The sequence below is a fragment of the Anoplolepis gracilipes genome, chromosome 2, assembly GCF_047496725.1.
Source record: "Anoplolepis gracilipes chromosome 2, ASM4749672v1, whole genome shotgun sequence".
Classification (NCBI taxonomy): Eukaryota; Metazoa; Arthropoda; class Insecta; order Hymenoptera; family Formicidae; genus Anoplolepis; species Anoplolepis gracilipes.
In genome coordinates, this window is record NC_132971.1 from 4,233,073 (window position 1) to 4,247,170 (window position 14,098).

The 14,098-nt window shown below is 34.0% G+C and overlaps 3 protein-coding genes across 9 annotated transcripts in view; 1 reads left to right on the forward strand and 2 right to left on the reverse strand.

Moving 5' to 3' along the window:
• Itp (ion transport peptide) overlaps positions 1-9,678 on the forward strand; it is a 45,549-nt gene extending 35,871 nt beyond the window's left edge. For 3 of the 6 annotated variants that reach the window (XM_072887016.1, XM_072887014.1, XM_072887017.1), the window contains exons 2-4: positions 1,764-2,143; positions 3,847-3,967; positions 5,702-9,678. In XM_072887016.1, coding sequence (XP_072743117.1) covers positions 1,764-2,143; positions 3,847-3,967 — 501 coding nt within the window. In that variant the 3' untranslated portion in view covers positions 5,702-9,678. Of the gene's footprint in view, positions 1-1,763; positions 2,144-3,846; positions 4,661-5,701 lie in introns of all 6 variants that reach the window. The other 3 variants (XR_012046220.1, XR_012046221.1, XM_072887015.1) reach the window with 3 other exon arrangements.
• LOC140663108 (peroxisomal leader peptide-processing protease-like) overlaps positions 1-10,432 on the reverse strand; it is a 61,612-nt gene extending 51,180 nt beyond the window's left edge. The window contains exon 1 of one of the 2 annotated variants that reach the window (XM_072887012.1): positions 9,929-10,432. The gene's annotated coding sequence lies outside the window, so the exon portion shown is untranslated. The remainder of the gene's footprint in view (positions 1-9,928) is intronic. The other variant, XM_072887011.1, reaches the window with a different exon arrangement.
• Positions 10,433-10,807: 375 nt separating this feature from the next.
• Positions 10,808-13,894, reverse strand: LOC140663109 (F-box/WD repeat-containing protein 9). The gene is made up of 7 exons (XM_072887013.1): positions 13,564-13,894; positions 13,139-13,298; positions 12,865-13,004; positions 12,578-12,795; positions 12,090-12,336; positions 11,740-12,015; positions 10,808-10,989 (listed from the first exon to the last, which is right to left on the reverse strand). Exons 1-7 carry the CDS (start codon positions 13,741-13,743, stop codon positions 10,906-10,908), a joined length of 1,305 nt encoding a protein of 434 aa, XP_072743114.1. The 5' UTR covers positions 13,744-13,894; the 3' UTR covers positions 10,808-10,905.
• Positions 13,895-14,098: the final 204 nt, after the last annotated feature.

Genomic DNA, 14,098 nt, shown 5'->3' on the forward strand with positions numbered 1-14,098 from the left:
AAAGGCGGGAGATGAGACGGCGATGGTACGATGATACCCGGACGAAGAGAGAGAAAGAGTAAGAGAGGGAAGTCGGGAGAGGACGAGAAGAAAGAGAGTGAGAAAGGAAGGTAGACCCCCCCCCCTCCCCTCTCGCGGTGGATCGTGCGCTGGAACCCCGGTTAATGAAGTTGTCGGTTGAGGACGTTTACAGGTGGGGCCTACCCTGCGTGTGGTCCATTCACAGCGACTGCTGTAGGACTGGTTAAGAGTTGCTTTACATCTCAACTTTGTGTATGCAAGTCAGAAAAGGGAGGATGAAAAGGTGACGGGAGGTATATCGATATATCCAAATGTGTACGTGTGTTCATCTTTTACGTTCATAAAACAAGCGATCTCGCCTTCGCGTCTAAACAATGTGCGCAAAGTCACATTTTCGATTTCTCTCAAGTGGAACTTTTAAAGGCGTCATTTCGAATGATTTCGTGTTGTTCTGTTACGAGCGTGATATCGGCCTAATTGAAGGGAATAGAAAATGAAAGAGGAATGCAAAGGAAAATGTGAAGAGATTTCTTGAAAGAACTCGAAAAGTCATTTCTTATGCTGAGCGATCTGACGTCGGCACTAAAACTATGATTTATTATTTGACGCCCCACAGATACACGTGCGTGAGCCGCTCAACTCAGGCCCATTCACCTTTCTTATAGGACGTTTTAAGAGAGCACTTTATTTAACTAACAAGACAACTTTATTTAACTAAGATATCTATTTTGGACGGCGCTCGCACTTTCGTCACCAGAGAGAACCGGTTCTTGGAAATCACGACGGAAGTAAATACACTCTTTGAAACCGCAAATAATTCTTTAGCTGTACGAAGAATATGTAGATTACATTTGGAATAACTGGAATTTATCGTTTTAATTTACTATTCTTGTTTCTCATCAAGAAAAAAGTGAACTATTTTGTTGTGACGTTTAATTAGTCGCGTATGAGTTTATACTTTTACCTATCTTTTAAATATCACGTAAAAAAAGTGTTTAAATTAAAAAAATATAAATATACATGTGTATATCTTCTTTTTTTAATAATATGATACACGAAATTAAATGCAACTAATCAAAATGAAAAATGCTCGTTGAAATTAATAAAAAATGATATTATATATAAAAAAAATATTAACAGTCACTCTTCATCTCCCTCTGTAATTATTTCTACAACTTAAATTTTCAGATATATTAATTGCAATGACTCTATGTCTATAATAGTTTTCCATAATAATAATGCAAAATATGATGTAAACATAAATAAAATTTTATCTGATATTAAACGAAGAGAAAATCTATATTTTTTCGTTATCTATCAATCATACCAATAATTCGGACAGGTGTACAGAAGTAAATAGTGCAATCTCTATAAATATGGAGCTACTAGCAGCAGGTGTCAGTAAGCAAGTTGTACATGAAAATTCTCTTTCTGTTGTAACACATTTAGTAAGTGTGAAATTTGTAAGGAGCATACAATTAGCTTTAACGGGGGTAGCATTTTTATGGATTAGTGTCGCTAAGATTTTAATGTCCAACAAATAGATTTGAAAACATATTTATATCTCATTTTTTCGTGTCACGAGAGAAATACAATAACTCTAAAATCTGATGAATATAATAAAAAATTCCTTCAAAGGATCTGTGATATCTTTTTCACACCTCTATTACACGATTAGGAAAGTAAAAAATATAAGGAAAATTACGGTATCTTTAATGACTTTGGGTACTTTTTTTTTTCAGATGATGCATCGAGAGCAAAACGGCCAATCGTCATCGTCCAACGACGAGTTTGCGATGTATCCGTCAGCCGTGTATCATTCCTCGTGTTCGACGCTACTTTCATCAACGTCGACGCCGTCGTCGTCGTCGAGGTCGTCGTCCACGACCTGCCCGTTCTTGCTGTCTGTTCTCACGTGGTCGCTGACGTTCTTGCTGATCTCCTCTTGCATCGGCCTGGGCGCAGACGCCGCCACTCTCAACGCCCATCCGCTAGGCAAAAGGTCGTTCTTCGACATCCAGTGCAAGGGCGTATACGACAAAAGTATCTTTGCTCGTCTGGATCGTATCTGCGAAGACTGCTACAACCTATTCCGGGAACCGCAATTGCACATGCTTTGCAAGTACGTCTAATTATCCCTGATAATGTTCCTATGCAATAATGATTGACAGATAAAATCCGCACGTGCTGTTGTATTAGCTACGTTACTATGTAGCAATTTGGAGCACAAAACATTAGAAGATGAGTTCCATTCATGAGATGAGAGATTATCATTTGTAATAATGTAAATCATAGAAACTAGATAATCTTGAGATTGAAAGAAATTTAAAATAAGGCTATTTGATCTTCGGTTCAGACGCGACAAATATTTTTTATTAATATGTTTTAAAATTGATTCGAAAAAATAAATCCGGATAGATAAATGATATCTTTAATTAAGAACGGAGAAATCATTAAAGTTCTAGTGTAGAAAAAGTGAAATATAAAAACTTTGATTTTGTAAAAAAGAATTATTACAATTTCACAGAAATAAAAAGTTTTGTGATTATTGTTAATAATTGAATAATATATTATCATGTTATTATCTAACTCGAATATAAATATTTGCAGTTTATTCAGAGACTCAATTAATTGATAATCAAAGATCATCAATCTCTCCGATATTTTTTATTTTTTTTTTTTTTTTTTTTTGTGAAATCCATTTATGAAGATATTCTTTTTTTCATTATTTTCTAAAAAAATTTCTCTCACGATTCCAGCGAAGACAGATTAGTTAATACATATTTTATGTTTAATCTCCGAAATTCCGGTGAATGAGCAAATATAAAGAAAACCAAATTAGGTGTAGGTTTCCTAAAACGTTCTCATCTTCTATATAATGTACAAAGTTTATCCCACGGGTTAAAATTCATGGAGGAAAAGCTTCCGTGTGTAAGCAACGAAATAATTTCGCGAACTCGACTTCCACCGTGTAATTTCTACCTTGAAAAATATCGGTGAACAACGGCCAAGGTAGATGCACGGATATACATATACCTTTGTGCGAACACGTGCTTCGCTCTCGATACTGCCACATACGCGCGCGTACACCACACATGTCGGCACGCGTATCGAAATGGAATGAGATTTCTCTTCTATTTATAGCTCGTACGAGCGAATGCCAACGTACATCCGTTGCTACCTGCCGTTTGTACCGAGCCGCTTAACGGCTGTCGCGTAAGAGCTATTGCACGACAGCAAGTGGGATTACAACGTGAAAAAGGGGTGGATTGACGGGCTAACACGAATGCATTTACAGCAACGCTGTATTTGAAAACAAATTCGCCCTTTCGAAAAAATCAACGATGGCGAGAAAGGGCAGATGCATCGGTGAATTATCGGTTTAAATAACAATTGAATTTTTGCCCCAAATGTATGAAAGTATCGTATCTGTATGTATTTTTATTTTCTGAAAGATAGAAATTAATGTTGAAATTGAATTTTTAAATGCTATTGATTTTTTTTTATATAGGAAGAGCACAAGAAAATTTAATATTGTGAAAACAAAATATTAAATTATTATTAATATACTTTAATTATAATAAATTGTAGACGTTTTAAGATTTGTATAAAATTTTGAGGCAATTTTTGATTGATGTATCTATCCTTTCATAGTCGCAATTCAATCGTAAAACGATTGGAATTCATTTATTAACAATGAGTGTGATATCACGTTTCCAGAATATTTTTTCAGGATTTCCAGTCTACGAGCTGCTGCTTATGAAATCAATCCTTATTGTATTATAAAATAATTCACGTATTCTTTTTCCTTTTAACTTTTCGCAGGAAGGAATGTTTCACCACGGACTATTTCAAAGGATGCTTAGATGTCCTGTTGCTGACGGACGAAGTCGGAAAGATCCAAATGTGGATCAAGCAACTCCACGGAGCCGATCCGGGGGTTTAGGTAGCCTTTTCTCTTTAGTTTATGATTTTTCCTTTTATGCACCCTTTTCTTTTTTCCGCTTTTCGCAAATATAAAGAACTAACCGTGTCCGCTTGCTCTTCCACATTATCCTTCCTCATCTGCTCTCGTCCCGATATATTACTCGGAAATTTCCGATTTGTTTGCACAATCTTCGTGCAAATTAAATGTATGTTATATTTACAAAGTAAAATTTGAAAAAAAAATTGGCGCGTCCTTTTCTCTTATTACACGATATATAATGAGTGTGTAAAAATTGTGCATACATAATTAAACGATTGAAATTGGTTTCGTAAATCACAATATGTTTTGATCGAAAGTCGTATGTACAAATGCTTCAAACAAACGATTGATAATAAGCGGCAATATAAAAACGCAATTAAAAATCGAATAAAAATGCAATTAAAATTAATTTTAATTAGGAAAATATCTAGCAAACACATTTCGAATGTATATATTAGTAATTCAAGAAAGAAATTGAAGTGTTGGATATAAGAAACAGATGTCACGAATTGATTGAATTTATACTTATTTATTGTTTTAATTTTTTTTTATTATTCCTCTTTGTAATTTCTTTTAATTATATTTGCGTTGCATTTTTAACGCCATCCCCTGGACGAATACTCGCGCGTATTATAGTATCTTCACATCGAGATAATGAGTATGAGAAATTAGGTAATTCTGCGTAATCTTGTATTAGCGAGCAATGCTGCAATATAGAGAAGGATGAAATGTCGAAACGATGCATTTAGAATTTGTCACAGTCTATAAAATTATATGCATGCAAACTTTGCGTCTTCTTAAAGAATCTTAGCGAATCAGATATCATAAAAGTTTATAAATTTTGGAAAATTAATATAAAATATAGATGTAACATCCATTTTAAAACATATACATTTGTTTAATTTAATTTTACAAAAATGCAGCACTGCTAGCGATGTAATATTTAGCATCATCTCGTACATTCCGACTTCATCCATCCTGACGTGAATTTTTGCCTTTGCGTCGATGACGATTTTGGGCTCTTTTTCGGCGGCGAGTTTACAAGCAAATGTTGTTTTACATTTTGATGCAACACTTTTTGCGACTCGTTGGTTTTTTTTGCAACGTCGTTTTTTCAGGCTGATTGAAAGAGAAAACGGCGGATCGATGTAAGAATACTTTTTTCTAGGTGATGATATCATCAGTGATTTTGCAGTTTTTAATATTTTTGAATGTTTTTACGATTTTTCAATCCAAAACAATTCGCACTCTATTTGTGCTGTATAATTCTTGATATTACGTAGAGTGCGAAACAATCGATACCTTTCCATACACATTCCCGATATTTACCTATGTACTAACAATTGCTAACTCGCAGACCTGTTCATTTCTTTCGCCCGAAAACATTATATATCACGTTATATATTATATGTAAAATTTTTAAACTGTTTAAATAAAATTTGAAACTCTTATTCTATCTTTGAAGATTTATAAATAAAGATGCGATCAAGTATGCTAAATATATATTGAGGCTACATCAATATAAATTCACTTAGAAAGTTTTGAAATTAACGTAAAATTTTTCTTCACGTTGTCTGACTCAAAATTCTATCGGAGACCCGAACAGGTCCGTGAATAATGCCTCACACCTGACACCGAGAACGTCGGTGATTACTCTGCAGCTATTAATAGACTAATCGATCTTTCTATTCTTAATTTTTGTCCTCGCTATAGGCAAGACTGCTTCAGCACACAATACTTCACGAGCTGCATCCAAGCGCTGCTGCTTGAGGATGAGAAGGAAAGGTTGCAAGAGATGGTCGAGTACCTAGGTCGCAAGAAGTAAACGGGACATAGTCAAAGCAACGACATGCCGCACCACGAAGGAGAAACATCACGCGGTACACACACGAATATATTGTAAAATCAAGAAGGAGATCGACGGAATTCCTGTCTCGAAAGAGGAGAACGATGAAAGGATTCTGATGCGCCGATCGTCATCATTTTGCGAATTTCAAAGAGAAATTTGCGAATTGTGTCATCTGGAAGAATATTCGAGAATGATCTTCGACTCTTACGATATTCATGAGGTATAAGAAGACATGCGGAAGAAGATTTTCTGATTGCATTTGGGACGTGCGATTTCGTTTATCGATTCAATATGTGATTTTAGTACCTAACTGTGAGTAGAAAGCTGGATATCGTTCTGTTAACATCGGCGAATATTCGCGCAGTGCGATGAGAGCATGAATAAGAGAATTCGTGGAAGAAAGATTCGGCGATCTTTCGCGGTGAGTCGCGTCGTTGCTAGACACGATGGAGAACGAAGTTAAACAATAACATATTAAATAACGAGACATGAGAAGCGAGACGATACGATTGAGTTATACAACAAACAAGCAAACACACATACACATACACACAGAATCCATACGAATTCTAGTCGACAAAATATCTGTGCTCTCGCGCACAACGCACTCGTTTTAATTCGATTAATCATTAATCATTAATCGTCGTCATTCATCACTATAGTAATAACGGTAGTATTCTATATTATTATTATTATTATTATTAGATTATTTTTATTATTATTACTATTATTATTATTATTATTATTATTCGATTATTATTATATATGCTACGATTATATTTTTATCGCCATCCTTCATCTATTCGTTTAGTTAGATTGGGCCTTTAGTCGTTTATATAGATGACGTGCGCGTGATAGACGAAGAGGATATTGATAGCTGCCTAAATCGGGGAATCTGTGGAAAAAATTGCATAACGGGGACACATTGGTAACGTATAGAAAAAAAAATTAGCAAAAAAATAAACGCGTGAATTTAGTTAAAATGACAAGATTATCCTCTTTTTTTTAAGTATTTTTTTTGAAGCAAGGGTGTGTGTGTGTGTGTGTGTGTGTGTGTGTGTGTGTGTGTGTGTGTGTGTGTGTGTGTGTGTGTGTGTGTGTGTGTGTGTGTGTGTGTGTGTGTGTGTGTGTGTGTGTGTGTGTGTGTGTGTGTGTGTGTGTGTGTGTGAGAGAGAGAGAGAGAGAGAGAGAGAGAGAGAGAGAGAGAGAGAGAGAGAGAGAGAGAGAGAGAGAGAGAGAGAGAGAGAGAGAGCGAGAGCGAGAGAGCGAGAGCAGGTCAAAGGACCACTGGTTATAAAATCGACCGCGTTATTATTATTAATATTATGATGTCATATAGTAGAATTATTGTTGTTATTATTGCAATTTATATCGCGACGTCTCCGCCCGGGTGAACGCACTGACAGCACAATGGAAGAGACACTGGCAATGTTCAACAATATTTAATTACGTGAGTCGAATATGCGTGCATATTTTGCGCGTGCACATTCTCAATAATGTCATTCGAGAGAGAAAAAGAAATAAAGAGGTCTCTGTGTAATTTATTTGCTAAATACAGACAACATCGCAAACGTTTTACAGTAGTCTCTTCCTTCGTGATTGTTCGGCGGTTCATGGACGGAGCCGGTTGCGCATAAAACGCGTAGTATTTATTTATTTTTTCACGTTCTTAAGTTATATAAGCGACCTATAAAACGAAGCAAAAGTATTAGCGCGGGTATCTAACCGAGAGAGCAACGGGCGCGGCGGGGAAGCAAGCGCGTCCTCAAAGCCACGTCCAATTGGATGATTGCCCGAGTGTACGATGTGCAAAACAACCCCAGGGGGGAAAGTCGATCCGATCAGAGACTACTTATCTACCACGAAGGCAAGACGAGTACAGAAGAATGATTTTTATACGTGGAAAACCGTCAAAATTTCGAGAAATTTTGCCTAATTGTCAGTAGAATTACTAAACTTTGAAGGAATAAACTTTCAAACACATTATTTCAAAAATAAAAAAAAACCATATGGAAACAAAAATAAGATTATAATTGAATTTGTAGACTACAGACAGATCTAGAAAGATACAGAGATTTTAATATTCTTCTAATTCTTCTTCCGGGAGAGAAGAGGAGAGGAGAGACAGAGAGACGATACGAGAAAGATTGACCGAATTAAAATTAAAACTAATCGGCTTTATAGCAAGACTAAACCTGCAGCCTGATTTCTTCTGTACATGTCTGTCTTGATTTTTAAAACGTGCGTCACGAAAATCTCGCCGTGCTCTACGACATCATCGCCACTCCGACCGAGAGAGAATCACGAACCATTCCAAAATCAGTATTGAAATCATTCCATCTTTGCGATCTTCAGGTCTGGCTTCGGAAATTCGCATACTTTGAAGCAAGGCTCAGATTTATATAAGTACTCTGTCATCTACTTATTTTACAATGATTGCATTTATTTTACATTCATGTGTATATGAATATATGTGTGTGTGTGCGCCTGTTGGATATTGCAAAAAGAATTAAAAATTCATATATTATTTATGCCAAAAAAAAAAAACAAATATTACTTATTTAACATATGTTATTTAAATAACGTTACTTTGGATCTTTCGTACAGTCCACGTTATTTGCTAAAAAAACAATATATATACATCGTGCAATTTTGACTTTTATACTCTGAAGTGCTTACTCCGAAGCCGACCTGATTCTAAAGTACATCTGAGAGAATCAGCATTCTTATTTATGCAACGTAAATAAATCGTTCGAATGACGCACGCAATTGTGCATAGCAGCATTGACAGGTGCGAATCTTTAAAGTTTTGTCATTTGTAAATGTCATAATTATATGTATATTAATATATTTATAAAATTGAAAAAATACAGTACATACCTGCGCGTATGATACTTGTCTCGTAGAGAATATTTCTCACATTTTTTCATATGTATATTTTATTGCATCCTGACAGAAGTACTTCTAATTCCGTAAAAATGTCATATATTTTTAAAGTCTCTTCGTAAAGTAGGAAGTTTCTGGGAGGAAAGATCGCGAAACGAACATTGACTGAACGTTGAAAGTTCGTGAGTCCTTTGAGAACATTAATCAACCGCTTCGCGAGACGCATATCATGTGTAACGAACGCTTCCCGTTTCGCACCTGTCGATGCGAATAATATAAGCTGCAATCACGCGCGCGATTCGCGTCATTTGTAGATGTGCGCGGGGAAAGCTGCGTGCGTGTCTCTGCGGATGTGTTTCTAGTTATTCTGCTTTTTTTTTTTTTTCTTTCTTTCCGGTACGAAAGGACACGCAACACGTGAGCAGACGATACACTTTTACGAAACATGACTTTCGCTAGATAATTTTTCTTTTTTTTTTATTCACTTGTGTAAATGACGATAGCACGCACGCGCGTGCATTTAGATGTTGATTTATCTATACACGTGGGAATACGACGATATACACACGGACATATTAAAATATACAGACAGGCATGCGTGTCATGTAGTACGCGCTAGTCCAGAAAATATAATGTAAAAGAAAATACTCATACACGTATACTCAGTATACGTACATACGCGCAACTGTTAAATTCGAGCATACGAGAATGAAGATGAGAAAGGGCTGAGGAATCGTATCCTATCCACAATTAATGTAAAATTATATTATATATACATATAATATGTAAAATGTGTGTGTAATGTATACACGCGCATTTCGTATATGCATTTCGAAGATGCGTATAACGCGCGATATTGTATGTATATGGACAGATGTATACACATCAGTACAATTAAACGACACGAATATCTAAGTCTATTCTTGTTTTGCGTGAATAAACGGGTGAATCAAATGTCATTATTACAGATTTTACTGTAAACGTCATGTTTTTCCTCCCCTTTCCCTCTCCTTGTAATTACGATAGCATTTTTATTTATTTGTATTACATATAAGTGTTTTATATTTTAATTTTCTTTTGTCAAGAATATATGTGTTAGACATTGTAAATTATTATTTTCTTAGAGTTTTGTTACATATTAATATGTATTTTTCGTTACACATTCAAAATGTTTATTTTTTATTTGAGTAAATTTCAAAACTCACCGTTTATCTTGGCAATGCCACCAATTCAACAAGAAATTCCGCTGCACCACGAAGAAACTTGCTGTTATCTTTTTCTATCGTGTTTTCGAAGAATCAATTTTATTTTACGATATTATCGACGATTTAAATTTAACATTATCGATCACGAATTTGGCGCCATCACGTTGGCAAGCACTAACCTCTTCGCTCGCGATCACGAACTCATTTGGCTCTTTCAGAAATAAACTGCGATGAAGCGAACAGAATAAATGACTAACCCGATCGCGAAATTGCGAATTTACGCACACGCGTGATCGTAAACTGGGTTTGCTAAGCTCGTTTGCATAAAATACGCACAATAACCGGCGCAGACACAACACACAGCGAATTATGAAAAATGCTACATGAATCACTTGAAATTGCATCGCATGAACATTGAACGACACGTCACGTGACGTCTGGAAAAGTTCAAATTTAAGAACTCTTGCAATAATCTCACGAATAAACATGAAAAGATAATAATTTGAAAAAAATGATTTTTTTTTAATGAATAGAAATAGAATTATTCGATTATAAATTCTATTTTTAAATTTTATAGACGATTGTCGGATATTCGAGCAGAGGAAATAAATTACATCCAAATAATTTTGTCATAAAGTTTACAAACAAATAACATATTAAAGTAATATAATAATGTAATACAAAGGTAATGTAATAAAAAAATTCGAGATATTTAAATATGTTTCTATTAAATAAAAAACCTTTGTGTATATATATATATATATATATATATATATATGAATATTTTCATCAAATCAAGTATTTCTAAATTTGGAACAATATATATTATATTATAGACTGAAATCGCGCACGCATTATATATATATATATATATATATATATATATATATATATGTCTTGATGCAAATAAATATATGAAAATAATTTATCTATATAACACTTATAGAATGCTTATAGAAATTATCAATTAATTAATTTTATTTATTGAACACATTATTTATTGGCCGATATATTGCGATTTCACTTCCAGATATCGCAAGAACGTCATTTTGGTAATCCATCTGTAAAATGAAAATTGTATTATCATAAAAAATATAATATGCTAATAAAACTGGCAAATAAGAGCCATGTAAGAATTATATAGTGCAAGAAAAAAAATCTTCATACATTATTTAAAACGATTTAAAAATTAAATTACATATATATGATGTTATAATAAAAAATATAATAAATATATTTTTGTCAGGATTCTGTTCTAGATTTGAAAATTATGTCTAAACGAATTGTTACGTCTTGTGTATATATTGTTAACATAAACTTTATTAACGATAATGTAAACTATATAAGCTATTATAAATTAGATGTCAGAATGTAAAAAAGTGATTATAATATAAAATAGTTAATGTATTTATATATGTGATTTTAGTTAATTTAAGAAGAAATTGTTATGTTTACTTTAAAGCATATAATATGAAAAACAAAATATAAAAAAAGTCTTTCATAGGCTATATTGTATAGATTACAAGTTACACATAATTTTCATTGTTTACGCACAGGTATAGACTATTATAGTTTATGGATAAATGCCCAACCCAGATTTTTATTATAACATCGACATTAAATATCATAAATTAAAGTACATTGTAAAAGATTTCATAAAAAATTCGCTAATATTTCATAGACAAAACCTGATTGCAAAATGTAAGTGTAAATAGAAATTTGTATTCAAACTTTATTTTACATTTGACGCAAAGGCATATAATGACTTTTTCCTTTTTGACAATACTTTCTATATAATGTGTAATACTTACTCTTGCAATCTCTCCAAAAGATGAATATAAAGTAGCCATGAATTTCGGTGGATCCGTAGGACTCAAAATTCTAACAGTGCCATCTTTGGAACTTGTTATCAGATTTCCGTGCGTCAAACGCACTCCCGTTATCCCTTTTGTATGTCCAGTAGAATAAGATTTTACTAATTCAAAGTCATTTTTTGGATTTAATACATGTAACTTAGCGATACTATCTCCAACGCAAATACAGTCTTGTTGTACATTCATGCACATGGGAAATGCTTCGCCTGGAATCTACAAAACATCTGTTACTTGATATCATATATATTTTTGTTTCTTAATGTGTTGAAATACGTAAGTAATATTACTGTGATATATTTCATAGTTCGTCCGGCTCTTTGATCCCAAACAGACACCGTTTTGTCCTCGCTCGCAGACAAGATGTATTCGGAATTCATTGCCAGTTTAATAACAGCTCCTCCATGCGGTCGATATTGTTTAATCGGCTTTTCTCCCGATCTCGAATCAAAGACGAATACTGTCCTCATATATGAACCAGTTGCGAACAGAGCCTGTTCTGGACATGATGACACACAAAGCAGTGCACCTGATACACTGGAAGTTTTTTTTTCATGTTAAAAAATGTACACAAAATAGTAATAGGAAATTGCAAGAACTGTAATTAATAGAATAAATAAATTTTAGAATTATATCAGTTTTCTGTTTGATAAGCAGTTTGCAGTATTTATACTTGAATAAATAAAATAAAGATACAATTCTTTTTTATAGAAATGGAAATTATTCTTCTAGCTCAGTTGTTTCATTATGAGAAGATCAACATTTTGTTATTATGTACGTCTTATAAGTTTTCTGCTGCAAAAGACCGCTATCAGTAAGCACCCATGATTTCACACTCTGATCCCAACTACAACTGTAGATAATGTTGTCTATTGTTGTCAAATCCCAAATCCATCCATTATGTGCAGAATCTATGTTACAGAATCCAGTGTCTTTTGTAAATTTTCTATAAGTAAGACTGCGATCTCTCGCACCAGCAATATAAGCAGTACCACCCTGTACATTAGAGTCATATTATAATTTTTATGAAGAGATATCTAAAGATGCTTAAATATTGTTACTTACGTGCATCAATAATAAAGCATCTACTGTGCTGTTTTGCTTATGTAATATTTTCACCATAGAATATTCCTTTCGTGCCCATAGTGCTTTTTGTTTCTCAATCGCAATGCATGACAATTTCCAAAACAGTTTATCAGGCTTTGCTGAAATTATATGTCACTTTTACTATAAAACTAAAATAAAATAATTATGTAGACAGTACTATTTATTTATAAAAATAGTTACAAACATAACTAGTCCTGCAAAGTAATAAGTAATATTATCAATTTGAGCTAACCAGGACGCAAAAGCGGGTAGCTAGCATCTCGCCATGTATGATTAATTCGCGCTTTCCATAATGAGTCATCCTTTAAAATAAGATAGAACTGTTTGCATACTAGGCTTAAACTGTGTACTAATGTTGACGCCTTTAAAAAGGAACATATATGCAGGAATATCTGAAACGTAGCATAAATAAATTGAATAATATATGAATAAATTAGTCTGATATAAAATTAAACACACACACACACACACACACACATAAAATAAAATAAATACTCAAAAGAGAGAGAAGAAAGAAGAGATCACACATATCACTTATTTAACACTTTACTACATCGATAATCGACAAACGATTGGAAATGGAACATTGACAATGACAACAAAGAAGAGCGAATTTCGCGTATGGCAGAAATAAAATTGGCCTCCTTTCCCACAAACCTCGACTGGGAGATCCAACAATGACACTCGTGCATTTTCTTCGCACTCGCAACTTGCATTTTCTCCGCACTCGCAACTTGCATTTTCTTCGCACTCGCAACTTATATTTTTGTCATTCATTTTCTCTCGCACCGCGGGAGAGATATAATTCATATTTTTATTCGATTTATATGAAAACATAACAAGAATGAATAAAGAAAGATTAATTGTTGTATTTAAACACTTTTGATATTTATCGTCCTATCGGTTGTTGGTTGGTCAATGGTGTTGTATGTACATTGTACATACAAGTAGCGAACGTTTTACGTCGCGTATAAATTTGCATTCATGCCAGAGACCAGAGAAAAGCCTGAGAGACGCCACGGCCCGGTTTTATGTAATCCGTGAAAGCGATACGCCCTCTGTGGACATAAAACCGTGAACATTGAACTACATAGCCAATGTCCACGAATGTTCTCAATGGATAACGCATAATATGCACAGTTTTGGTTGCGATCCGTGCTATGTCCACAAAATTTATTAACACATTTTACTT

Coding starts and splice junctions, on each gene's coding strand:
- LOC140663109 (XM_072887013.1), bottom strand. CDS start 13,743: ATGTTTTCATATAAATCGAATAAAAATATGAATTATATCTCTCCCGCG. Junction 13,005..13,138: donor CTACCCGCTTTTGCGTCCTG/GTTAGCTCAAAT, acceptor ATATAATTTCAG/CAAAGCCTGATAAACTGTTT. Junction 12,796..12,864: donor ATGCTTTATTATTGATGCAC/GTAAGTAACAAT, acceptor TCTAATGTACAG/GGTGGTACTGCTTATATTGC.